General features: G+C 41.6%; 1 protein-coding gene across 3 annotated transcripts in view; it reads left to right on the forward strand.

The window, feature by feature from the left end:
• Positions 1 to 1,718: 1,718 nt before the first annotated feature.
• SYT9 (synaptotagmin 9) overlaps positions 1,719 to 22,413 on the forward strand; it is a 70,953-nt gene continuing 50,258 nt past the window's right edge. For all 3 annotated transcript variants that reach the window (XM_031613868.2, XM_031613869.2, XM_031613870.2), the window contains exon 1: positions 1,719 to 1,982. In XM_031613868.2, the coding sequence (XP_031469728.2) occupies positions 1,835 to 1,982 (148 nt within the window). In that variant the 5' untranslated portion in view covers positions 1,719 to 1,834. The remainder of the gene's footprint in view (positions 1,983 to 22,413) is intronic.

Genomic DNA, 22,413 nt, shown 5'->3' on the forward strand with positions numbered 1-22,413 from the left:
ATTATCTATCCCCAGTGTGGAGCACTACTCAATTTGGTGTTAGAGATGAAAGAGTTGCTCCCTTACAGAGAGCTTACAGACGTGAATAATTCATTTAGCCTTCTGAAGTCAGTTTTCCCCCAAAGAGACTCTGGTATATCAGAGTTCTCCTGTGTTTTATAAATCTCTTCTTGTGCTGCAGTGAAGCCCTTTTTCACACAAGAGCACAAGAGCAGCAGTAGTACTCCTACTGCCTGGTACTTGGTTTCCAAGAACACTGTGGTTCATAGCAACTCTTCCAAATTCTCTTTTGCCTCCCTTCTCCAATGCTTGGAGAAGCAAGTCAACCCCACTGCTATTCGCAGCACTGACATCAGTATCTGTGCAGCATTTATTGAGACCAGTAGGAAGTTTCCTCTTGCTTAGATGTGAAAACGTTAACTTATGGCACGAACATCTCTGGGCTTTAAAAATATGACTTCAGCAACTATAACAGCTGCAGACCATTTTATCATTTAGCAATTTTGAAGAAAAACCAGAGTGAAAGAGATGCCTGTTTGTTGTTGGAATTATACTTGGCTTATACAATCACACTTTAGAGATATCCTTTTTCTAATGAAAATGAGGAAAAGCAATGCTGCCAAAGCACTAGAAATCATTACACTACTATACAATTCCTGTTGTTAATATCTCCATTAACAGAACACAATTTTACTTACTTTAATTCTTCAAAAGAACTTCTACAGAAGATGTTGCTGTACACACTATTTCTAGAACCACTATCACTAGTCTTTAAACAGTAGGCTGAACATCTGTGCCAGTTTGAACTTTCCTGGCTCATTCTGGCCTCTGAGATTTGGTCAAACCATCCCAATCCAGAGACACAAACATCAGGTTAAACGTGCTAGCTACTTCTCAGCTTTCTTCTCCCTGCATCAACCAGCCGCCTTGCCTAGAAGTCCTAAAAGGGAAGCAGCACCTTACAGCTTATTTCTTGTGATAACCGCGTGTGATGGAAGAAGGCTGTGCTGCCCCTACGTTCCCACAGCTGCCTCCTCAGGGGGCAGGAGGCTCTCACGCCTGCCTCCGCTGCTACGCCAGCCTCTCAAGCCGTGTCCAGGTCTAAGGTGCCCGAGATTTGTCACCAGTGCTTTAACTCTTTTGAACCCACCACACAGAACAGCTGGAGCTTGCCATTTGCTACAGGGCCGTGACTATAAAGGTTCTCCCCTCCGCTAGGTTCCCGAGAGTGAGGGCACACATTACGTACAGAAAAATAATTTCAAGACAATTGTTTGAGCGAATGTAATTCTTTCTGAATAGGAGCGGGCAGCGGCGCACAAAACCTCACGGTATTTAACTGTAAATGAAGACCAAACGGAGACCAGCAAAGAGGCGGCTGGGGCCTGGCTGGGGATGAAGAGCAGGAGGAAGACTTCCCCGAGTCTCGCCGCCTGTCGAGCCCCTCCCCGGTTTCCCGGCCCGGCCGCGCCGCCCCAGCGGAAAGGCGCAGCCCACCCGGCAGAGGCGCCGGGACCGGCGGGCAGGGCAGCGGTTGGACGGGCCGCCCTCCCGGCTTCCGCGTTCAACTGGTGGGACCCTCCTCCTCTCCGTCACCCTCCTCCTCTCCATCGTCGTCCTCCGCCACCGAGGCGCGGCGCGGCCGGCGGGCAGCGGCGCCGGGTCGGCCCCCGGCGGCGCGCCTAGCGGCGGGGGGAGCGGCAGGCGGCCGGCGGCTCTGGCGGAGGATGCGGGCGGCGGCCCGGCGGCGCGGGGGGCTGCTGGAGGGCGGCGGGCAGCGGCGCGGCGCCTGACCGCACAGCTCCGCTCCGCTCCCGAGGATGCTTGGGGGGCGATGCCCGGCGACAGGGAGGACGAGATCTGCCAGAAAGCGCTGCAGCTGCTGGCCGAGCTGTGCTCCGTCGGGGCGGTGGAGAACGAGAATTGCCGGGATTTTATCTACTACCTGCGGGACAGAGCCCGGCCCCGCCTCACCGACTCAGGTACGGCCGGCGGCGCGGCTCGGCGGGCCGGGCGCGGCGGCCGGCGCCGTTCCCGGCTGCGGGCGGAGGGCGAGTTCCCCGGGCGGAGGCCGGGAGCGGCGGAGCGAGGCCTGCCGGCCCCGCGGGGATGCCGGCGGCGAGAGCGGGCGCTCCCCGCAGCCCCGGCTCCGGGTGCATCCCCAGGAGGCGGGCGAAGCTCCCGATCGCTGTTGATGCCGCCCGCCTAGCGAGCGTCCGCGGTGCGGCTCGGCGCCGGCTGCCTGCGAGCTGCGGGCAGGGTCGCGAGCAACTTTCCTGGCCGGCAGGCGGCGGCTGGCCCGCGGCCTCGGCGGACGGCCCAGCTCGGAGCGACCTTGCCCAGCGCGGTGCCCGGCCGCCGTGTCGCGGGGCTGCGGGGCTCCTGCTGCTGAGCTCCCGTGGCCTTAATTGTAGAGACGTAGGGTTTGCGGTGCAGCGTACGCACGACACAATTTCAAGCCAGGCCATTCTGTGATTCTGTGGTTCTAACTTTCCAGCTCTGCGTTTTCACAAGGCAAAGCGGGCTGTTTCTCGCATGACTGTAGCAGGTGTGGGGGTTGTAGGTCTGACAAGATGCAAACCGAGTGTTTGTGGATGTGTGTTTCTGGATGATGGTTGCCTTTTCGTATCTTGGCAATAGCAGCGATTTTAAAACTTTCACGTAAGGAGCTGAGCTCCGGCTGCTCAGAAATGCTGAAAGATTCATGATGTTCTGTACGTCTCTGATCATAAGGGAAAGGCAGAGTACGGTTTGAAGTAGGAGCCTATTATATTTATGTTTACATCATCAAGTGGAGTTTGCTTAGTATGAGGAGGAGACATTTAAAGAGTTAAAATAGAAGTTCATACGTTTGTCGTACTGAGAAGCCTTGCTAGGTCAGCTATCATCACAGCCTAACGTTATTTTCCTTAATATTCTCTGACATACATTAGCTCATTTAGCACAGGGTAGTCTAATTTCAGTATATTCTTAAACATTTTCTGTCATTTGCAAAGTCTGAAGTAGGACTCAAAGTGCAGCTTACTGACAAATGTTTGGATATGCCAAAAAGTCTGCAGGAAACCAGGAAAAATACGAAAATATTCAGAGAAGGAAGAAGGGAAGCTCTTCTATAAATGAATAAGGAGATACAAGCAACACTGGATACAGCACTATGTTTGCTGGTATCCAGTGTTAGTTGCAGCCATTCTGGCTTCTCTCTTACTAAAAAATATTCAAATTAAAGTAATTCATGCAATGTTGGATAAGGATTCTTTAAAATCAGACAAATCTGTTTTGTTCTTATAGTCCAATTTAATTTGTTCACGCAAGCAGTAATTTTGGTGAGACACCTGTGATTTTCTGTAATTTTCATTTGCCAAGGGATCAATCACGTATTTGTATATCAGGTGATGATTCCTAAAATGTCTATTTGAATCAGTGCCCACTTTGAATACTGAATTACTTGAAATGCATAGGAGGACTTCAGCCTCATCGAACTTGAATAACAGCTTTTCCAGATTTCTTTAAAGTACCTGTTTTTCCATCAGCCTGAGGCAAAGAGTACCTGGCATCGATCTGGGAGTGTTCTTCAAACATGGTTTGCTCAGTAAAAATTCATCACCACTACCTAAAGATAAGTAAAGAAAGAAATAAAATTGTATTTATTTCTACCTGGTTTGCTTGAAGCATTTTATTACACAACAGACTTCTGATATTGTTGCAAACCTGCTCAGTTACACAGAGCAGTGCTCCCTAACCTTCACCAGCCAATGCGCAACAACAGCGAGCAGTTATGCTGCAGGCAGCATCTTTGTATTGGCCTCAGTTTTAACACTTTTATTTTCTGAAGCTGTAGGCAGTCTCAGAGGGTCTAGCAGGGAACGCATTACCCATGAGCCCTGACTCAGAAACCACTTCTGTAGAGCTCCAGTATTTTGTCAAGAATATACAAATTAACCCTACCTCACATTTCTTTGGTTAAAATACAGATGGTATCCCACTAAACTGGCTGTCCACGAGGTTTTTTTAGCCAACCCTTGGATATCACGGTAAGAAGACAGTCTACTTGGCTTCCAAAAGCAAATAACATGATTTGCAATCATAGAATAGTATACTGGCTTGATTTATGTTGCGGATTTTGTTGACTTAATAATGGTAGAAAAGCCCTGATAGCAGATCCAGCCACTCTGCAGCAAGTGGGGGCCTAAACAGAGAGGTGAAGAAAGCCTGAGCTGAAAGAGGGTATCTATCTTTGTAGCAGAATTTGGCAAAAGATGAAGTTGTAATTTTTATAACCTTAATGTTTTTTAGCTGTGTGAAGGTGATGTGCATGAGACAAATTTAGCAGTTTCCTGTTTGCCCAGGCAGTAGGCCTGTCTAAAGATGTCATATTATCATCGAATCATAAAGGTTGGAAAAGACCTCCAAGATTCAACCACAATCCATCCCCACCATGCCCACCCACTACACCATGCCTGTCAGTGCCGTGACTCCATGACTCTTAACACCTTCAGGGATGGTGACTCCATCAGGGGGCAGCCCATCCCAATGCCTCACTGCTCTTTCTGAGAAGTTTTTCCTACTATCCATTCTGAACCTCCTCTGGCACATCCTGAGGCCATTACCTCTCATCAGTTCTCTCAGTTGAGAAAAGTGTAGCTGGAGAATATACATGGTTTTGTGCTTTTGTGCAGAAATTAAGGCATTTCCCCTGCCTTGTGTGTGTTTTTCTCTAATGAAGCAACTACTCGCTTATCCCCAGCCACATGAAGGGACATGCAGCACCACACTCTGTTTAAGCCATCAATGTAGTTGGCTTTACCATGTGTGTAGCAGCAGGGCTGGACATCTGCAATAGCTACTGCAAAGCCAAATTGAACTGTGGGGATGCTCAGCCCAGCATGAGGATCTGTCAGCAAATGTGGTCTCACAGCCCCTCCGACCTCAGCAGCAAAGTACCCAGAGAAACCCTTCATTTCATACATTATGCCTGTGCAGTTCTGTCTGTGGCCTGCCACCATCCCAGTACTGTGTGTGGCTTGGAGTGGTGTGCAGCAGAGAGGGGGCAGGTCAGCGACTGGGTGCTGGTGACACATCTTTATTTTGCACTTAATTTGCTCTATTTTTGGGAAGCACTGCGCTGCTTAGAACATAAGTTTAAGGGCTAATGAGTTTTAGACGTAATGCATTGGTCTCCTGGATTTGAAGGGTGACATGGGTGAGTCAGATTTTAAAGGTTTTCAGAAAAGTAAAAATGCAAATTAGGCATTTAGTAAAAAATCTTCAATTAGTTCAATAGGAGTTATATGTCAGACCACTCTTAAAAATCCCAATAGGCATCCTTAAGCATTTGGATACCTTAATAAGCTGCATCTTTGTCTTTTTCATTGTTCCACTCTGTATCTGTAAAATGTTGATAGTATTTCTATAGCACAGAGGTGTTTCATGAGGATAAATTGCTGTAAAAAGGCTAAGCATACCAAGTATGTAATATCATCATAAAGAGAATTCATATGAACCTCATATAAATAGTCAAATGAAAACCTTGTTTGTCATACGGACATTTGAAAACAACTCCTCAAGGTCACTTCGTGACACCAGGCAAAGCCAACAGCAATCGTTGCAGATAAGAAATCATAGAATCATAGAATGTTTGGGTTTGAAGGGACCTTGAAGGTCATCTTGTTCCAACTTCGTTGCTATAGGCAGGGACACCTCCCACTAGACCAGGTTGCTCAAAGAATTGAACAAACACTGGAAGAAAAATTGCTTGACTGAAGGAATTATACCAATGTGTTACAAAAGCAGGAAGGTGGGAAATCTGAATGGAGACACCAGTAATTATTAAAGTAGAAGTTAAGACCACAAAAGTTGCACCTCTTTATGGACTTCCTTCTTCTCTAATAGATTTCCCTTGCAACTTCTTAACTGAAAAACATGGTGGAGCATGAATCAGAACGGCCAAAAAGGTCATGTATGTCTTTGTACACAGCTAGACTTTTTAAAAAGATGGATGCTTTGGAAAAAGAAAAATCAAGAGGAAGAGATACATTGCTTCAATTTAGGATAGAATAGATATGGCATAGAAAAGAGAGAGAAAGTGAACCATTATTGGTGGTTTGAACTAATGTTCTGCCCTCGGTCTACCAACATGAATCGGCTGCATGAGTATGAATTAGCATTTCATTCTCATTAATTTGACTGTGTCAGTGTTGAAATCAACCTTAAAGCTTTGTTGTTGTCGTTTTTCTCCTGTATAGGGGAGTTTTTTGTTGTGGGGCTTTTGTTTTTTAAGCAAGGACAACTTGGCAGAGCAGTGGCAGTGGTAGGCTGCCATTGTTCTGCATAGACCTGATGAATTTCTGCACTGCCTTTTGTTACAGTGTTTTGCCAACTTTGCAATGACGTGCTGGCTGCATACCTTCTACTGACTGCTAGACGCAGCAACAAAGTGCTTAATACATAGCTACCTGATGTTTGCTGATACTGAATATCACTAAAATTCAGTCATATAAAGGACAAGTATAAAAGCTGCCTTACATAAAAATACATGGCCATAGCACATTCTACAAATTGAGTTTTTCTTCCCCTAGTTAAGGAGTAGAAAGATGCAGTCTTTGAAAACTTAAAGTAAAAAGTTTGAAAAGGTCAGAGGAAGCGGTTATGAGCTTAAGGATTGAGGGTAAAAAAAAAAAAAGACATTTATAAAGATAAGAAATATATAAAAAGTCTGGGCCATTAATCATAATGAATTTTCTTTAATGTCATAATGAGTGGAATAATAAATAGAAATAAAAAGTAAATTTTCCCATCTTAAAAGTTTTCTATCTTTCCTGCTTAAAAGTTGGCTAATAGATGCTGAAACAGAAAAGTGGTGAATATTGTGAATATAACCATGGCCATTAGGCATAACGTATGCCATAGGTCATAAGAAAGAGGTCAGTATTGTACCATGTCAGAAAGTCAGAATTTGTTATTTGACTTAAAAATAGTGGACAATCAAGAAACTAAAATGTGAGCATTGAAATGTGCTGGATATTTAAGGTGCAACTTACGGGGATGCAGTTATGTTCTTGTAGACTTTAAGAATCTTATACTTCTACAAATAATGTAGTGATGAATACTTTCAACTTCAGGAAGGACAAAACGGCAAAGAAACAAATGGGCCTAACAGGATGAACTGTGCCCTCCTAACTTCCAGTGAAATGTGAGAAAGTTTTTTTTTTGTGGAGACTATCATTGTAGGGGACTGATTCCTCCATTGGAAGCCAATTCTTTGCGTATTCCTGCTCTTCAGAAGAGAAGAGAATTCAAACATGATGTGTAGTTCACCAAATAAAGCAAGATTCTTTATATGGAATTATATTTCAGGAACATAAAAAGTTGCAGATAATCAAGATAATAAGTACATGTAGATTTATGTAGATAAATGCAAAAAGCATTTACAGAGTTGTAATGAGTCAAACTCATGAGTAAAACTTTCAACGTTTTTGATTTTACTCATTGTGAGGCATTGTTTTCCATGTTTTTTATCTTACTTTTATCCTGAAAGATGAATATAAAACGCTGCCATTCAAAATTGATCATATTTTATATGTTCTGTCAGTAGAAAGCTCTTGACAAGACAGTACAAAACAGCCACTGACAGTGTCAAATGAACAGTGAAGTATGAGGTCCAAGTTCTTTGAATTTCAAGGACCAAAGTACAGTTTCAAGATTTTTTTAAAAAGCAATGCAGTGCATTTATGTACTTTAAACTGAAAACATGAATTTTTTTTCTTTTCTGAAAAGTCATGAACAAGTTTGCAGAAGGTAAATATAACTCTTTTGTTGCTTATATTAAGAGACTCTGCAAGTTTAATTCCATGTAAAGAAATAAGCAAAGATTTTCCTGTGCTACTGGAAAAGCTCTGTACCTGGATATCCTGGGAAATTTGTTTGAAACAGGTAACTCTGAAATTTGAAACAGTGCAGAAAAGAGCAGATCTTATGTTGAGAGAAAAGGAACCGTGTGCTTACTAATGGCCTGATAGCTTTAATTGTTTCTTTGCAAATTAAAAAAGAAAGTATGGAGAACATGAATGAAAATGAAGAACAGATAAATTACTACATTTCAGGATAAAGGTTTTACTTTAACACAACTACTTAGAGATAAAGAATTTCGTTATTTCCTCAGGTAGCCTGGAGATGTGTAGATGTTTCACTTAAAATTTATGCTCTGGAAACAGGAAAAGGAAGACTACAAAGATCATCCACATTAAAAGTATCATCTTGAATTTCAGTGAGGTTGGAGCATAGTCGTATTATACACTGTTCAAATATGAAAGGAAAGACCTCTTCACTAGGAAAGTCATTTTCCTTTTTTTAATGGTGCAAAACTACCTCAAAGTGTCCCTTTCCTCTGAACTTGAGGATGGAGATCTGTTGATGTGTTCTGTAGTGCTTTGACAAATATTCGTGCCATTGCTCTCTTCTGGCTGCCCTTGGATTGCTTTGGGGAGGAGCTGCATGATAAAAAGGAGAAAGGTGGCTTTCTAGCCATTCTTGACCTCTGCATCTATATCCAAAATAGGTATGGAAAGCAAGAGATTTCTAGGGCTTCCATTCCCATTGTGTTTTTACTTCTCACTTAACTTATAGGAATTATATTTAACTTAAGCTGTTTACAGTGTGCACTCACACTTATGGCATAAACACTGTGTGATGCTTGTCTTAGTCTACTCTGTCAACTGTGCTCTTTTGTATACATTTTTAAGTGTATTTTCTTATATACTAAATTCACTTTATATGTATTTATATCAAGGGTATTTATTTGCTGAAGTCGTTGCAATCACATTTGTCAAGTCATCCTAAAAGTCAGAATAACACATCAATTAACTCAGAAGCCAGTTATGTCTATAGCCATCCCACAGTTTTAGTCTCCTCCAAACGTGTGATGAATATTAAAGAAAACCAGTAGTTTGAATGGTAACAAAACTATATATAACTGAAAAGAGCTTAGAGAGTAATGACAAAAAACAACAACCTTTTAAAAAGTAAGGTGGTTAAATAGCGCACAGTCTGTTTTATACCTGAATTTTCCTCTTAAATGCCAATTTTGCTGGTGAAAAACAGAAGGCTAAATTTAGCCCTTGCACATATGACTGTTCTTACCACTAAAACTTTATCACTGCATTTGTCATAACTCTTATTTCAATAGGTTTTGCATGTTTCCTTTAGACAGCGGGGGGAATGGGAAGAATTTGTTAATTGCAGTTTCCTAAGAAACATCTGAAAGCTTAATTTCTGCAGGCAACAATTTCTGTTTGGAGACAAAGAACTCTGATCCTTTAAGTAGAGGTGTAACTGTAATGGATTTATGGGTCATTAATTCATCAAAAACATGAACATGTGTTACAAGAATGGCATTATTCTGAAGTGCTGGAGTTCTGCACTACGTTTTTTGTGTGATCCCAGTCCAAGTGCTCAGCCACATTTTCACCCCCTCCCCAAAAGCTTTCTGGAAACATCCTTTCCAAACTAATTTGTGAGAGTTGAATTACATTGACAATTCAGGAACCTAGAAATGTAACTTTGAAATGACTGCTGTCATAGTAAGCAGTTCTGTGAACAGCAGATACAGTTAAATTGAGTCTTGAGGCTGCAAACCAGTGTAGTGTCTTCGGTGTGTAACATGTAGAGCTTGAACTGCATTTTTTCCTTGGGTAGAATTCTGGTTCCTTGAGCATAATTAAGACCTAAACATATTGGAAGCCTCTGCCCTTATCACAGATTTGACTGCTGCTGATAAACAGATTCAGGAGTTACTTCTACAATACATGAGACTACAATTGCATTTTTGCCACTGAGTAGTAGTTTCCTTACATTATTCCCACTGGAATTCTATTCCATGATTCCTCTGTGTCCCAGTGGTCTTCTAGGACATTGCATGTAGGCAGCTGTGCTGGCAGTGCAGACCTAGAGGATTGCTTGGGAATTAAACATTGTTTTCTCAAATTGCTTCTGTGCTGGGAAAAAGGAACAGGAAATGTTTGCAGGTTTTGTATTTTCTAGGTAGTATAAAATCTTCCCTTAGGAAGACCTTCTATTTTTCCTGTTGTTTTGAACCATCCAGGGCACTGATTTAAATGGTGTTTGAACTGAGTGAGTATAGATCTGGCATTTATTATTCAGTGCTTGGCAATAACTTTGTCTTAGGAGGCTCATAGTGGTGCTGCTCAGGTGACAGCTCCTGTTATGTTTTCAGGTGAAACTGAATCAGAAAAAAGGTGTTCCCTACCTCTTCCTTCAGTAAGAAGTAAGACACAGCAGTCTGCAGTACTTACAGGTCAGCTTAGCAGAGAGGCTTGGAGCCAAAGCATTCCCTGTTACCCCTTCATCTATGAGAGGCAGGGGCAGGAAGAAGCTGCTACAGTTCTTTGCTTCTCCTTGATCCCTTTCTCTGCCATGGTCTGGGAAGAAGAGTTCCCCGGGCAGCTGAGTGGTGCAGATCATCAAGCAATGTGGTCACAACAATATATTTAATAAGAAGTGAGAACAGGCTTGTAACTGGAAGCTGTGGTTCCTGGCTTTTCCCTTATTTAGTATGGGCCCATCATATTTTTGCAATTCATTTTTCAGTTTACATTTGTGTTAATAAACACATTCCTAGGTTTTAGTACTTCCCACATTGAAAATAAAGATCCTTGCTGGTTTAGAGCAAAGCTGTACTTAAGAACATGCATTGTGCATTTTTTCCCTATATTTTGTCATTAACTTAAGCTATTTTGTGGCTCTATTTAGACTAAGATATATAAAGCGATAATTTTGGTCTAAAGCTTTATGTCCTTCTTATACTGTTAACAAAATTTTAGATCAAGTGATAAGAACTTAGAATAATTAATTACAGATAAAAGGATGTCTTGGATGAAAAAAAAAAAGCTGTTAGTGGCAACTTTTACAACCTTCAGTTCTCAAAGATCATCATCTTACAAGAGAAACCTTTTTTGTATCTTCTATAGTACTATTAAGTAGGGAGTACTTGATTCATTTATCTGGAAAGTACAAAAATTCCGTGACACAAAGAAAACGTTATACAGAACAGCTGATGGCTTGCACAGTTGGTACATTACCATAGTCACACTGAATCTTGTGTATTTGATGTTGCTCAATATTTTTAGCTGCGTTTTTTGGATTTTCAACATTCATTAGCCAAGTCAAATCAGTTTGGCTTCCTTTGGCAGACACACTATTTTCTCTTATATATTCCCTATGGTTATTTGGAATTGAAAAATATGTTGTATTCTGTTGAAACTGGCATACACATAGATATGTCTTAAGCCAATGTACAGCTGATGTGTGTCTATTAAGATGAACAATGGAAGAATCCAGGAGCAATCTTTCAGGAAATGTAATCTTAATTCATCTATGTTTTAATTCCTTGACTTTAATTCATAAGTATCTTGTTTTCTCCCCAAATTTAACATGATTTGAGAATGCAATTGTGTTGCTATTTAATTTAAAAAAATACAGTATTTGAGCTATCTCACACATACATTATCTCATGAGCCACCAAGCCAAAGCCATGTAAAGTAGTTGCTGGAGTTCTCTTTTAAAACTTTCTACCTACTTCATAATTTGCAAGAGGTTCATGCCTATACAGTTAATGATTTTATTAACGTAGACTAAGATAGAAGATATTTCTGACATCTATCAAGTTTTATAAATTATTATAAACTGTAATTCAGTAGAATTGTCCTAGTATATAGTATATACACAAAATAATGTGCAGTGCCAATTAGAAAATTATCAATGAGACCAAGTTTAATAATCTGTTTCCACTTGCAGCATATGTTTTACCCATTCAAAGGAGAAGTTTCCTTAATTTTTTTTTCCCTAGAGAAGATTAATGGATAAAAATTAATGACCAGTCACTTTATCTTTTGTGGGAAGCTTACCATAAATAGTCTGATCATAAGTTAAGGTCTTTCTGCGCAGCGTAAAGGAGCAGAATATTTCATGAGGCTGGCTACAGGGAAATAAAACAGGTACTGAGTTGGTTCTTCCTGAGTGCTGTTCTATTCCCAGTAATAGAAGTGATGTAGTATATATAGCAATGGCATTATGACAATTCCTACCTGCTGAAAAGAGCTTTTAGTTTGACTAGCAAACGAACACAAGAGAAAAGAGATCTGATATTTCTTTAAAAAAGGCAAGCTTTGTACAGAAAATTCTCCTCTTAATGGTACTATTTTTTTCAAATTTTACCAATTTGCTCGGGATTATATAAAAGACAAATATGAACTATTCACTCCACATTTGTTTAATTCTATGATGGTCTGCAATTGTGGAACAGATTGTGCTGTCAGGAATGACTCCTCTTTCTGCATGTGCCCCTAAGGCATCCATGGTAGCGAAAGTCCAACTTACTTTATCTAACTTTTTGTTGTTGTTGTTGTTATTTGTTTTTTAAAGTGATAAATGATAGTGATGGGTTGAATGACACAAACTAAACGTTATTCCCATTTGTGCCAAGGACAGAGAGATAGATGATCAGGCTTAATGAAGAAAAGTAGGGGACTAGAACACGGAGAAGAGAGATGAAGTTTAGCTGGTAAACTGAAAGGTGCGTTGTTGAGCTTTATTTTCCTTTGATTTGTTTGTTCCAAATTTCTAGCTGTCCTAGAAACTAAAGGAAGTAAAAGGGACCCCTTGCTGGGACGAAGTTCCTTACACAGCCACCAGCTCCACTGTGCTGGAAATGTAGAAACCCCACAGTGCAACAAACCTGAGCAAAAAGATCGTCTCTTGTTAAGCTCCAGAGATGGATTCAAGGACCAGAGGTGGCGACCAGGTCTCAGAAGAGATGGGCATCACTAATGTTCCTAAGGGGCCAAAGAACTCTGAGCAGATTTGCTGTCACTTGGCAATAGAGTTAATTGAATTGAAGCCTGGGACTATGAAGTCCTGCCTACAGAGTCATAGTAGACAGGAAAAGTTGTGGATACACTTCATTATTCTTCTGTTGTAAGAAGCTATATTTCTATTTTTTATTACAGTAAAATTTGCCATTTTAAAAGAGTTCATAGGCTGGCAAGCCTGCCTGAGCACCATTATTTGACCCGGATACTAGGGATGTGGTTAATCAAGAAAGAGGAAACATCACCACCATGACTTCACTTAATAAGGAAAAACTGTCACTTCAGCTCCTTCCTGTACAGCAGCATCATTGTTCCTGCCAGCTTCTGTTAGATATAGAAGGTGTAACATTTTCATCTATGCTCTCATTCTCAAGTTAATGTCTTGTTCATGCCTACCTTACTCATCCTCTACCTGTCTCTTGTTCTGTTGTTGTTATGTTATAATGAGTGGTTTGACTAGCCAGGCTGATTTTTTTCTTGCTACTCCTATGAGCTAGTGATGACAAAATAGTTAAAGCAGTGCCCAAAATAGCAGTGCAAAGGTATAGGTTTGCCAGAGCAACTTGACAGTAATTGCTGCATCTGTCCTTCTGTGTTACATGTGAGACCCAGCACTGTGAACAAAAACTGCACTTTCTTCTTTTGATGCATTTTTCTTTCTTTCCTGTTTTTCTTGGGAGCTAGAAACCAGTACAGACTTAAAAGCAACAAAACCAGAAACAGCTTTGGCCTCCTTAACCTTTTTTTTCCTTCCCAAACAGGGGAGAAAAGTAATTTGTTACCTTCATCAACATCTAAAATACAATCTTAGGATTTACTTCTTGTTCTGAAGGCTCTGTACACAGCGAGAAGGAACAGAAATATTGTTAAACTTCTGTTTTAACACTGACATTGGTTAAATGTTAATTTGGCTTGGCTGCTACACCTCCTTTTTCTGTACCCCCCCTTAAAAGGCAGAATTCCAGCGGCAGTTGTTGCCATGGTACTAAGAAGGACGAGGTGTCTACTCCAATCTCAAAACTATGTTTGTGGTTGTATAGTGAATAATTATCTCTTCTGACAAGTCAGGCTTGTTTACTCAGAATTAATACAGTACCATTTCTCTTATTCCAAAGTGGGGAGTGGCTCTTCGGGTCATTCCCCATGTGTCAAGGCAAATGCAAGCTTCAGCAGTGCTGGAAAAGCCTGAGAATTAGCTCTGTCCTTCCACTTTCTCGTTAGCTGCTCAGATGAACAACCGCTTCACGCCCTGCCGAGCAGCTGATTGGCCTTGGAGGGAAGAAGTATCTGAAGCAGTATTAATGTTTCATTCAAAATCCTGAGAGCCAAGGAGGAGAGGAGTTGGGGAATTCAAATGCACAAATCTGACTGCATTTTATTTCACTAGGCTCTTTTGTCTTAAGCAGTATCCCTAACTATCTCCCACACTGGCTTTACTCTCAGGACAGTCTTGCTGACTTCATCAGGTATTTTTGCAAAGGTTAAAATTATCAGTGTACAGAAAGGATTTCAGCCCTCTCTCTTCCCTTTGCTTTTCCCTCTCCACTCTCCTTACTCTTTCCCCAGCCCTGTGAACGGCATGATGTATGCTGTACAGGAGACAGAGCTATAAAGAAGCTGTGCAGTCCCTCTGGCCTCTGCTATTTTCTTTTTTTCTTTTATCAGTGCTGCATCCAGGCCTAGTATGTTTAGCATTCCCTTTTCATTTTCTCAGTAAGCAAAACTGTGCAGAAAGCTGTAAAATTAGTGCCTTAAAATGCTGTCTCAAGGATGTATGACCAAATTAGATGTGAGAAACCAATCAGCAGAGGGGTGCAGGGAAACACATAGCAGTAAGAACAGTCAGCTGCATCCACGAAACACACAGGTCCAAGACTCCAACAGTATAAAGCATCCAAAGCTGTAAAAGGGGAGCAATTTTTACTTTTCTATTGCAGCCCCAGCAATATTCTGAAACATGGTTGCATTAAGTACATTGAAAGACCTGCCAAAAAAGAAACATCACCGTGGTGCCTGTATCTGCAGAAGATCTTGAATTTGTTGTGAGTAATATGGCACGTGCCAGGGTTGTTAATCTGGAAATGCTAACCCTAAATAAAGATTTATTTGCTCAAGATGGGAATAGAAAAGATGTTAGGTACAGAGCTGTAGTTAGCTGATCAATAGCTTTCAAATCACAAGGAGAGCCCCCGGTTTTGGAATGTTTCAAGCAGATCTGTTCCCATAAGTTACAGTAAATACATGCCAAGCCTTTAAGTGTTTCTAAGATGTGTATTAATAATGAATTGAATAACTCAAATGCTGCTTATTATTTTATCTATTGGTTAATCTTTGGAGGGGTTTTTCTTTTGGGGAAAGCCTTTGTTTTTTGCCAAATTCATTACAGGAATTATACTGATGTGGTTCAGTTCAAAGTAATGTAGCTACACTAACAAGGACTACAAACATACAAAAGGGTATAGGACATGTCTGAGTGTTAATCTGTGTGAATCAAATATTATTCCACTATACATTAATACAGACCTTTTTTAAACAGTGCTGTTGTTAGAGACACGTTTCAGCTGGCTGGATAAATTGCTACTTGGGAACTGAAGGCTACAGCTCTTTGCTGAACTGTGCCAGTCACTTGGTGTTTCATTTGGAGAAATCTCTTGGTGCTGCTTTTTCTCTGCCCTTCCAGTTGCCTTTTCAGTACAGATACGCAGCTAAAACTCCAGTTAATCCCTTGCTTGTAATCAGTGGAGAGAGAGCAGGGCATGTCTCAAATGTGATTTCAGTAAAGCACCAGGCAAAAAACTGGTCAAAAAGCAGCCAAGAGAAAACGTTAGGTTCCTCTGACTTAGGTAAAAGTGCTTGAATATGTCTCTGTGTATTTTCAGTGAATGGAGAAGAGCCTGTGTTTTGTTGAGGCCCCTCAGCACTTTACTCTTATAAATAATAAACAGAATATATTCTCCTCCTGTGTAGGTTAGCAAATAGAAACGTGCCTCTCTTACCAGCAAGGAAGCAGAAATTGAGATGTGGAGATTTGATGGAATACACATTCAAATGGGAATAAATAAAAGCATAAACAGGATTTCAAAACCTCTGCTTCTGTGCCAGGCTTAATCTGAATGTTTAGATATGGAATTTATTCATGATAGCTGTTTGTGAGCTTGATTTGCTGTTTTCAGATCTAAATCCCACCCCAGACTCTAGCCTGTATCTCACTGTGCAACTGACAGGGGAACTTGTAGTTATCTTCTGCATATCCCAGCATATTCTAGTTTTCTGCCTCTCAGCAATACATTTTCAAACATCTACTTTCCTGGCCTGGTTAGGTTTGCAAATGCACATCTCGGCATGATACCGAGATACATTTGAAAGGAAAACTGAGAGGATTAGTAGAATAGTAATCCTTTTCACATTTTTTGTAGCAGAAATACATGATACAAAGCATGTTTCTTGGAGGGAGGGGCATTTTTTACTTGTCCCTATTCTCCAATTTACCACCCACCATGCACATGTTGGATATTAAACAGTGTATTTTTTACTGTCTCCACTTACTTGTTATCAAAGATAAATATTTGTTTATCAATTTCTGTAGTGTATCTGACGTGTAAGCATTTCATAAAATTAACTATTCATCCCTATGTGAACGTTCTCTAAAGAAACTGTCTGAACAGTTCTGTAACTCTATTGAGCAACCTGCTGACAGCCAGATCTCCACCAGTCTGGAAATTTGGAACAAACAGCTCTTTGAAGTGTACAATTCTTTTCTTTTCTGCTGCCTTTTTCTTTTCCCTTCCTTTCTTTTATTTAAGTGAAAATAATCTCACTTTCACAAGTGATTTTTTTTTTTTAATTTCATATTTGGGTCATTCAGAAATTATTCCCTTCCCTTACATTCATCTGACTTTATGCATTTTAGAGTACGACTTAATTCTACTTATATCAGATTTCAAAAACTCGCAAGCCAGAGGCACTAAATCCGACCTCTTTACTCCTGTACTATTTTAACTCAAAATAATCTTTCAGAGCAACATTTTCAAAGACATGCATGTGAATGAAACTGATAACTTAGTGAGAATTTGTTATGTAAGTCCTTCACATATTTTTGAAAGTCTAAGCCATATGACTTGCTTTTCCATACAAGAAAAAATGACTGCTTCTATCCAAATTGCTTTTCTGGAGTTGGAACTAGTTGATCTTGAAGGTTGCTTCCAACCCAAATCATTCTGTGAATCTCTGATCTTAGTGTTACACTGATCTATTCTGAATCATCTAATCTTCTTTAGTTCATTTATTCCCTTTTGTTTTACTTGGATAAAAAAAGTATGCTGCAACAAGAAATTCACAAATCCTTCCTACAGGAATGTTATCAACTTTTCCTTCAATGCTGTGCACTGTTAGCAGAAATTAGAAATCTACAGTGAGAAAGGTAATCTTTGTGAACATAGTAAAGCAAAAATAGGTTGCTAAATGTCTACCCGAGGGTGAGAATACTGTTAATTTAAAGGAAATAGGATCACAGATACTTCCAGAGAGAAGGATATATACAAGAACTTGATTGTAAAGAAACTTAAAATAATGTTAATATAGCACAGTTCTATGTACGTTTTTTTCATCATATAATTAAAGCTCAGGAAGTGTGATGTTCCTTAAATTTTGGTTTCATTATTTTTTTGGTCGTATGGGACCAGTATAAGTATTTGAAATTGATGGATGCCTAATCTACTTAGGATTGTTGAACGATAAATAAGGACCAAGTTAATAAGTGTTAACTTATCCTAATGTCATTCAGCTGAAGTTGTGAAAAATTAGCAAATCCTATCATCAGCATTGCAGATAGCAAGGAAAGTGGGCTGTAACTGTCTCTGGGGAGCTGAGAAGAAACTTCTATTGCTATTTGCTAGTTGTGTTCTTGGTTTTTTTTCTGGGCAAGGATAAAAAATGTAGAGATCACAAGATGGAAAAAAACAGTGCCTAGAAATTTATCATCAGTTTCCTCTCTTATATCCATTTAATTTTCCCATTCAGAAGAAACAGAATTCTTGGAGTTCTTCAAAAACCAAGGAAATCCCCAGGTCTAAGGGCAATCCAGCAGATCAATGCTTGAGAAAAGAGAGAAGACATGGAAACAGCAGCTTAGTGTTTCCACACTGTTTTCTTAAATATCCCACTGCTATGGATGATGATTTTGGGGGACGTTGGGCTGCTAACAGCATTTTCTTCTTCACAGTGTGTAATTCTGAGAGTGCCAAGATAAGTCATTCTGCCACACGTACAGATTCCCCTTGGCTGTGGTTTTGAGAGGACAATGCTGCAAAACTGATGGTTCCTTCTCTACTTCCCATTTCTTTCTGTACACCCACCTGAAGATACTGGCAGTTAAAACAGAGGGTATATTAAGGCATCTGGCAACTGGAGAAAGATTGTAATTGAACTAGTCTCTAAGAAAGCTATTCTGTATGCCATGATTATTATTGCTCTCTGTGGTTATATTATTTATACTCTTTTTCTTATTTATTGCTTGAATGAACCTAATACATTTGAAATTATGTTTCAGAAGAAGAAAGATACTATGCAACTGGTGGTATTCCACTGCAGAATAACCCCTGAAGGGATTTGTAATCCCCTGCTACTAACATCATGTAACAGCGAGCCAAAATGAATGATAATGCTATGAACACTGCTTCACATTCAGCCTCATTTGGTTTTAGTTTGCATTGCCTAGTAATTATTATTAAGTATTTATGCTGTAGATGACATCCAGGGGCTGGTCTAAATAGTCTTGAGCCCCTGGCAGCAGCATATATACATACAGATATTTTGTGTTCTTTTCAAACACATGCTATACAGTCGGTAAAATACTTCCTAGTAAGTATTCACTGTAGTTAAACACAAGGCAGTACATGCTGGACATCAGTCAAAGATGTACAATAGCAAGCAGCTTACTAATTACTATTAATGTTTACAGGATTTGGAATGTCTTAATTGATTTTGGCACTGAAAGTACAGTCTGCTAAATTGCTTGTCACCTCTGTTTTATCCTAGGCCTCACTGAGAAACTCATGCAATTAACTGTAATTGCTATAGTGTATTTATTTTAAAGTGTATAATGCATTATTATTTTGTTATTTGGATCTCAAAAGTGGGGAGTTAATTGCTTAGAAAAATACAATTCAAAATAAGGCAATCTTGTGGTGAGGTGGTTTGGTTCTTTTCAGAGTGGAAAAATAGGAGGATTTTAACATAACTCATGTTGAAACTCATAGTCCTTCTGTATGGAAAACCTCAATGACTTTCGGGAGAGTAACTTAGAAGATACGACAGATAAATCTCTGTTACCACTTGCGTGGCCCCAAGTGAGGAGTTTGACACACTGTGCACCACTGTGGTTATAGGACTGAGCATCCCCATGGTGCCATTACTAGCTGTAAAGTTTGGGCTGGCTGCCAGACCATGGCACACATCAATGTGGGCTTCAGGAGGAACCTGCACCCCAGGGCTGTAGCAGGAGCCTGGCTGCAGCCTTGGCCCCACCAGGAGGACCAGCTACTTCAAAGACACCCCTCAGCTCTTCAGCTCTGTGTCTCATTCAAGCGAGTGCTGCTAGACTCCAGGTATACACAAGGCAGATCTGCACCAAAAAGAATCCTTCTCCCTTCTCACTTGAATACTAAATTGCTTATGTGGGCAATCCTATATTATTTAGGAAGACCAGGGCTAAGGATGCAGAAACAAATTATTCATTCTATCTGTATAGAATCATAGAGTCATAGAATCACAAAGTTGGAAATGACCTGTAAGATCATGTAGTCCAACCGTCTTCTCATTACCATTGCTACCACAAACTAAACCTCTTGCAGCTCCTCATCCAGGCGCCTCTTGAACACTGCCAGGGTTGGTGACTCCACCACCTCCCTGGGCAGCCATTCCAGTGCCTGACCACTCTCTGAGAGAAAAAGTTTTTCCTCATGTCTAACCTAAACCTCCTCTGGTACAACTTGCAGCCATTTCCCCGGGTCCTGTTTGTTGCCTGGGAGAAAAGGCCAAACCCCTCATCACCACAACCTACCTTCAGGAAGTTGTAGAGTGCAGTGAGGTCTCCCCTGAGCCTCCTCTTCTCCAGACTGAACAATCCCAGCTCCCTCAGCCGCTCCTCATAAGACTTGTGCTCCAGACCCCTCACCAGTTTCGTTGCCCTTCTTCTAAGAAGACCCGCTCCAGGGCCTCAATGTCTTTCCTATGGTGAGGGGCCCAAAACTGAACACAGCACTCGAGGTGCGGCCTCACCAGTGCTGAGTGCAGGGGGATGATCACCTCCCTGCTCCTGCTGGCCACACTATTTCTAATGCAGGCCAGGATGCCACTGGCCCTCTTGGCCACCTGGGCACACTGTCAGCTCATGTTCAGCTGAGCATCAACCAACACCCCCAGGTTCCTTTCCTCTTCACAGTCATCCAGCCACTCGTCCCCAAGCCCATAGTGCTGCATGGGGTTGTTGTGGCCAAAGTGCAGGACCTGGCACTTGGCCTTGTTGAACCTCATCCAATTCACCTCAGCCCAGTGATCCAGCTTATCTAGATCCCTCTGAAGGACCTCACTACTCTCAGGCAGATCAACCTCCCAACTTGGTGTCATCTGCAAACTTACTGAGGGTACACTCAATCCCCTCATCTAGGTCATCAGTAAAGATATTAAACAAGATAGGCCCCAGTACCGACCCCTGAGGGACACTACTTGAAATGGGTCACCAGCTGGACTTAACTCCATTAACCACTACCCATTGGGCACAGTCTTCTAGCCAGTTTCTTACCCAAAGAAGGGTATACCTGTCCAGGCTATGGGCAGCCAGTTTCCCCAGAAGAATCCCATGAGAGGATGGCTTTGCTGAAGTCTAGGTAGACTACATCAACGGCCTTTCCCTCATCTACCAGTCTGGTCACCCAGTCGTAAAAGGAGATGAGGTTGGTCAAGCACGACCTGCCTTTCATGAACCCGTGCTGGTTGGGCCTGATCCCTGGATGCCACGCATGTGCTGTGTGATCTCACCCAAGATGATTTGCTCCATTACTTTCCCCAGTACTGAGGTCAGGCTGACAGGCCTGTAGTTCCCCGGATCCTCCCAACGGCCCTTCTTGAAGATGGGAGTCACATCAGCAAGCCTCCAATCCTCTGGGACCTCTCTAGTTAACCAGGGGCGCTGATAGATGGCCAAGAGCAGCTTGGCAATCACTCCCCACCAGCTCCTCAGCACCCGAGGGTGTAGGCCATCCAGTCCCATGGACTTGTGACAGTCCAGATGGAGGAGGAGCTCTCTGACTGTCTCCACCTGAATCGCTGGAGGTATATTCAGAGCAGCATCCCAGACTTCCAGATCAGAGTGTAAAATGCCCAGAGAATAACTGGTCTGGCTATTAAAGGCTGATGTAAAGAAGGCGTTGAGGACCTCAGCCTTCTCTTTATCCTCAGTGGCCACATTCCCTGCTGTATCAAGTATAGGATGAAAATTCTCCTTGGTTCTTCTTTTACCATTGATATATTTATAAAAGGATTTTTTATTCTCTTTTAAAGCAGTGGCCAATCTGAGTTCAAGTTGGGCTTTTGCCTTCCTAGCTTCTTCCCTGCATACCTTAGCAACTTCCTTGTAATCTCCCCAACTAGCCCGTCCCTTCTTCCAGAGGACATAGTCACTCTTTTTCTTCTGGAGTCTCAACAGTAGTTCCCGGCTCATCCACACCGGTTGTCTTCCCCTACAGCTTGCTGTATGGCACTCAGGAATGGCTGTTCTTGTGCCTTTAAGATTTCCATCTTCAGGAGCATCCAGGCTTCCTGGACCCCTTTACCCTTAAGAAGCGACTCCCAAAGGACCCATGCTACAAGCATCCTGAACAGAGAAAAGTCCGCCCTCTTGAAGTTCAAGATAGTAGTTTTGCTGGTCACTCTTTTGACATCTCCAAGAATAGAGAATTCTACAATTCTATGGTCGCTCTGCCCAAGATGGTCCCCAACCTTCACATCTCCCACCAGTCCTTCTCTGTTAGTGAAGATCAGGTCTAGCAGGGCCCCACCCCTGGTAGGCTCTCCTACCAGCTGCATAAGAAAACTATCTTCCACATGCTCTAGAAACCTCTTGGACTGCTTTCTCTGTGCTGTATTATATTTCCAGTATATATCAGGGAAGTTGAAGTCTCCCATGAGAACAAGTGCTGGCGATCGTGTGACTTCCGCAAGCTGCTCATAGAATGCCTCGTCCAACTCATCATCCTGATTAGGCTTTCTATAACAGACACCCATCAAGATGTCACCCCTACAGGCCTTTCCCCTGATCCTTACCCATAGACACTCAACTCTGTTGTTACGAACCCCAAGCTTTTCAACATCAAATCAGTCTTCAGTATAAAGGACCACACCACCACCCCTCTTTTCCTCGTCTGTCCCTTCTGAAGAGCTTGTAGCCATCCAATGAAGGGACGATTGTTTTCTGCATATGAAATTGATAGCAGTCCTTGAAAGGAATGTATTACCTCTGTACATCCAAGGTCAA

This window comes from Phasianus colchicus, chromosome 5, assembly GCF_987193195.1.
Source record: "Phasianus colchicus chromosome 5, bPhaCol1.hap1.1, whole genome shotgun sequence".
Lineage (NCBI taxonomy): Eukaryota > Metazoa > Chordata > Aves > Galliformes > Phasianidae > Phasianus > Phasianus colchicus.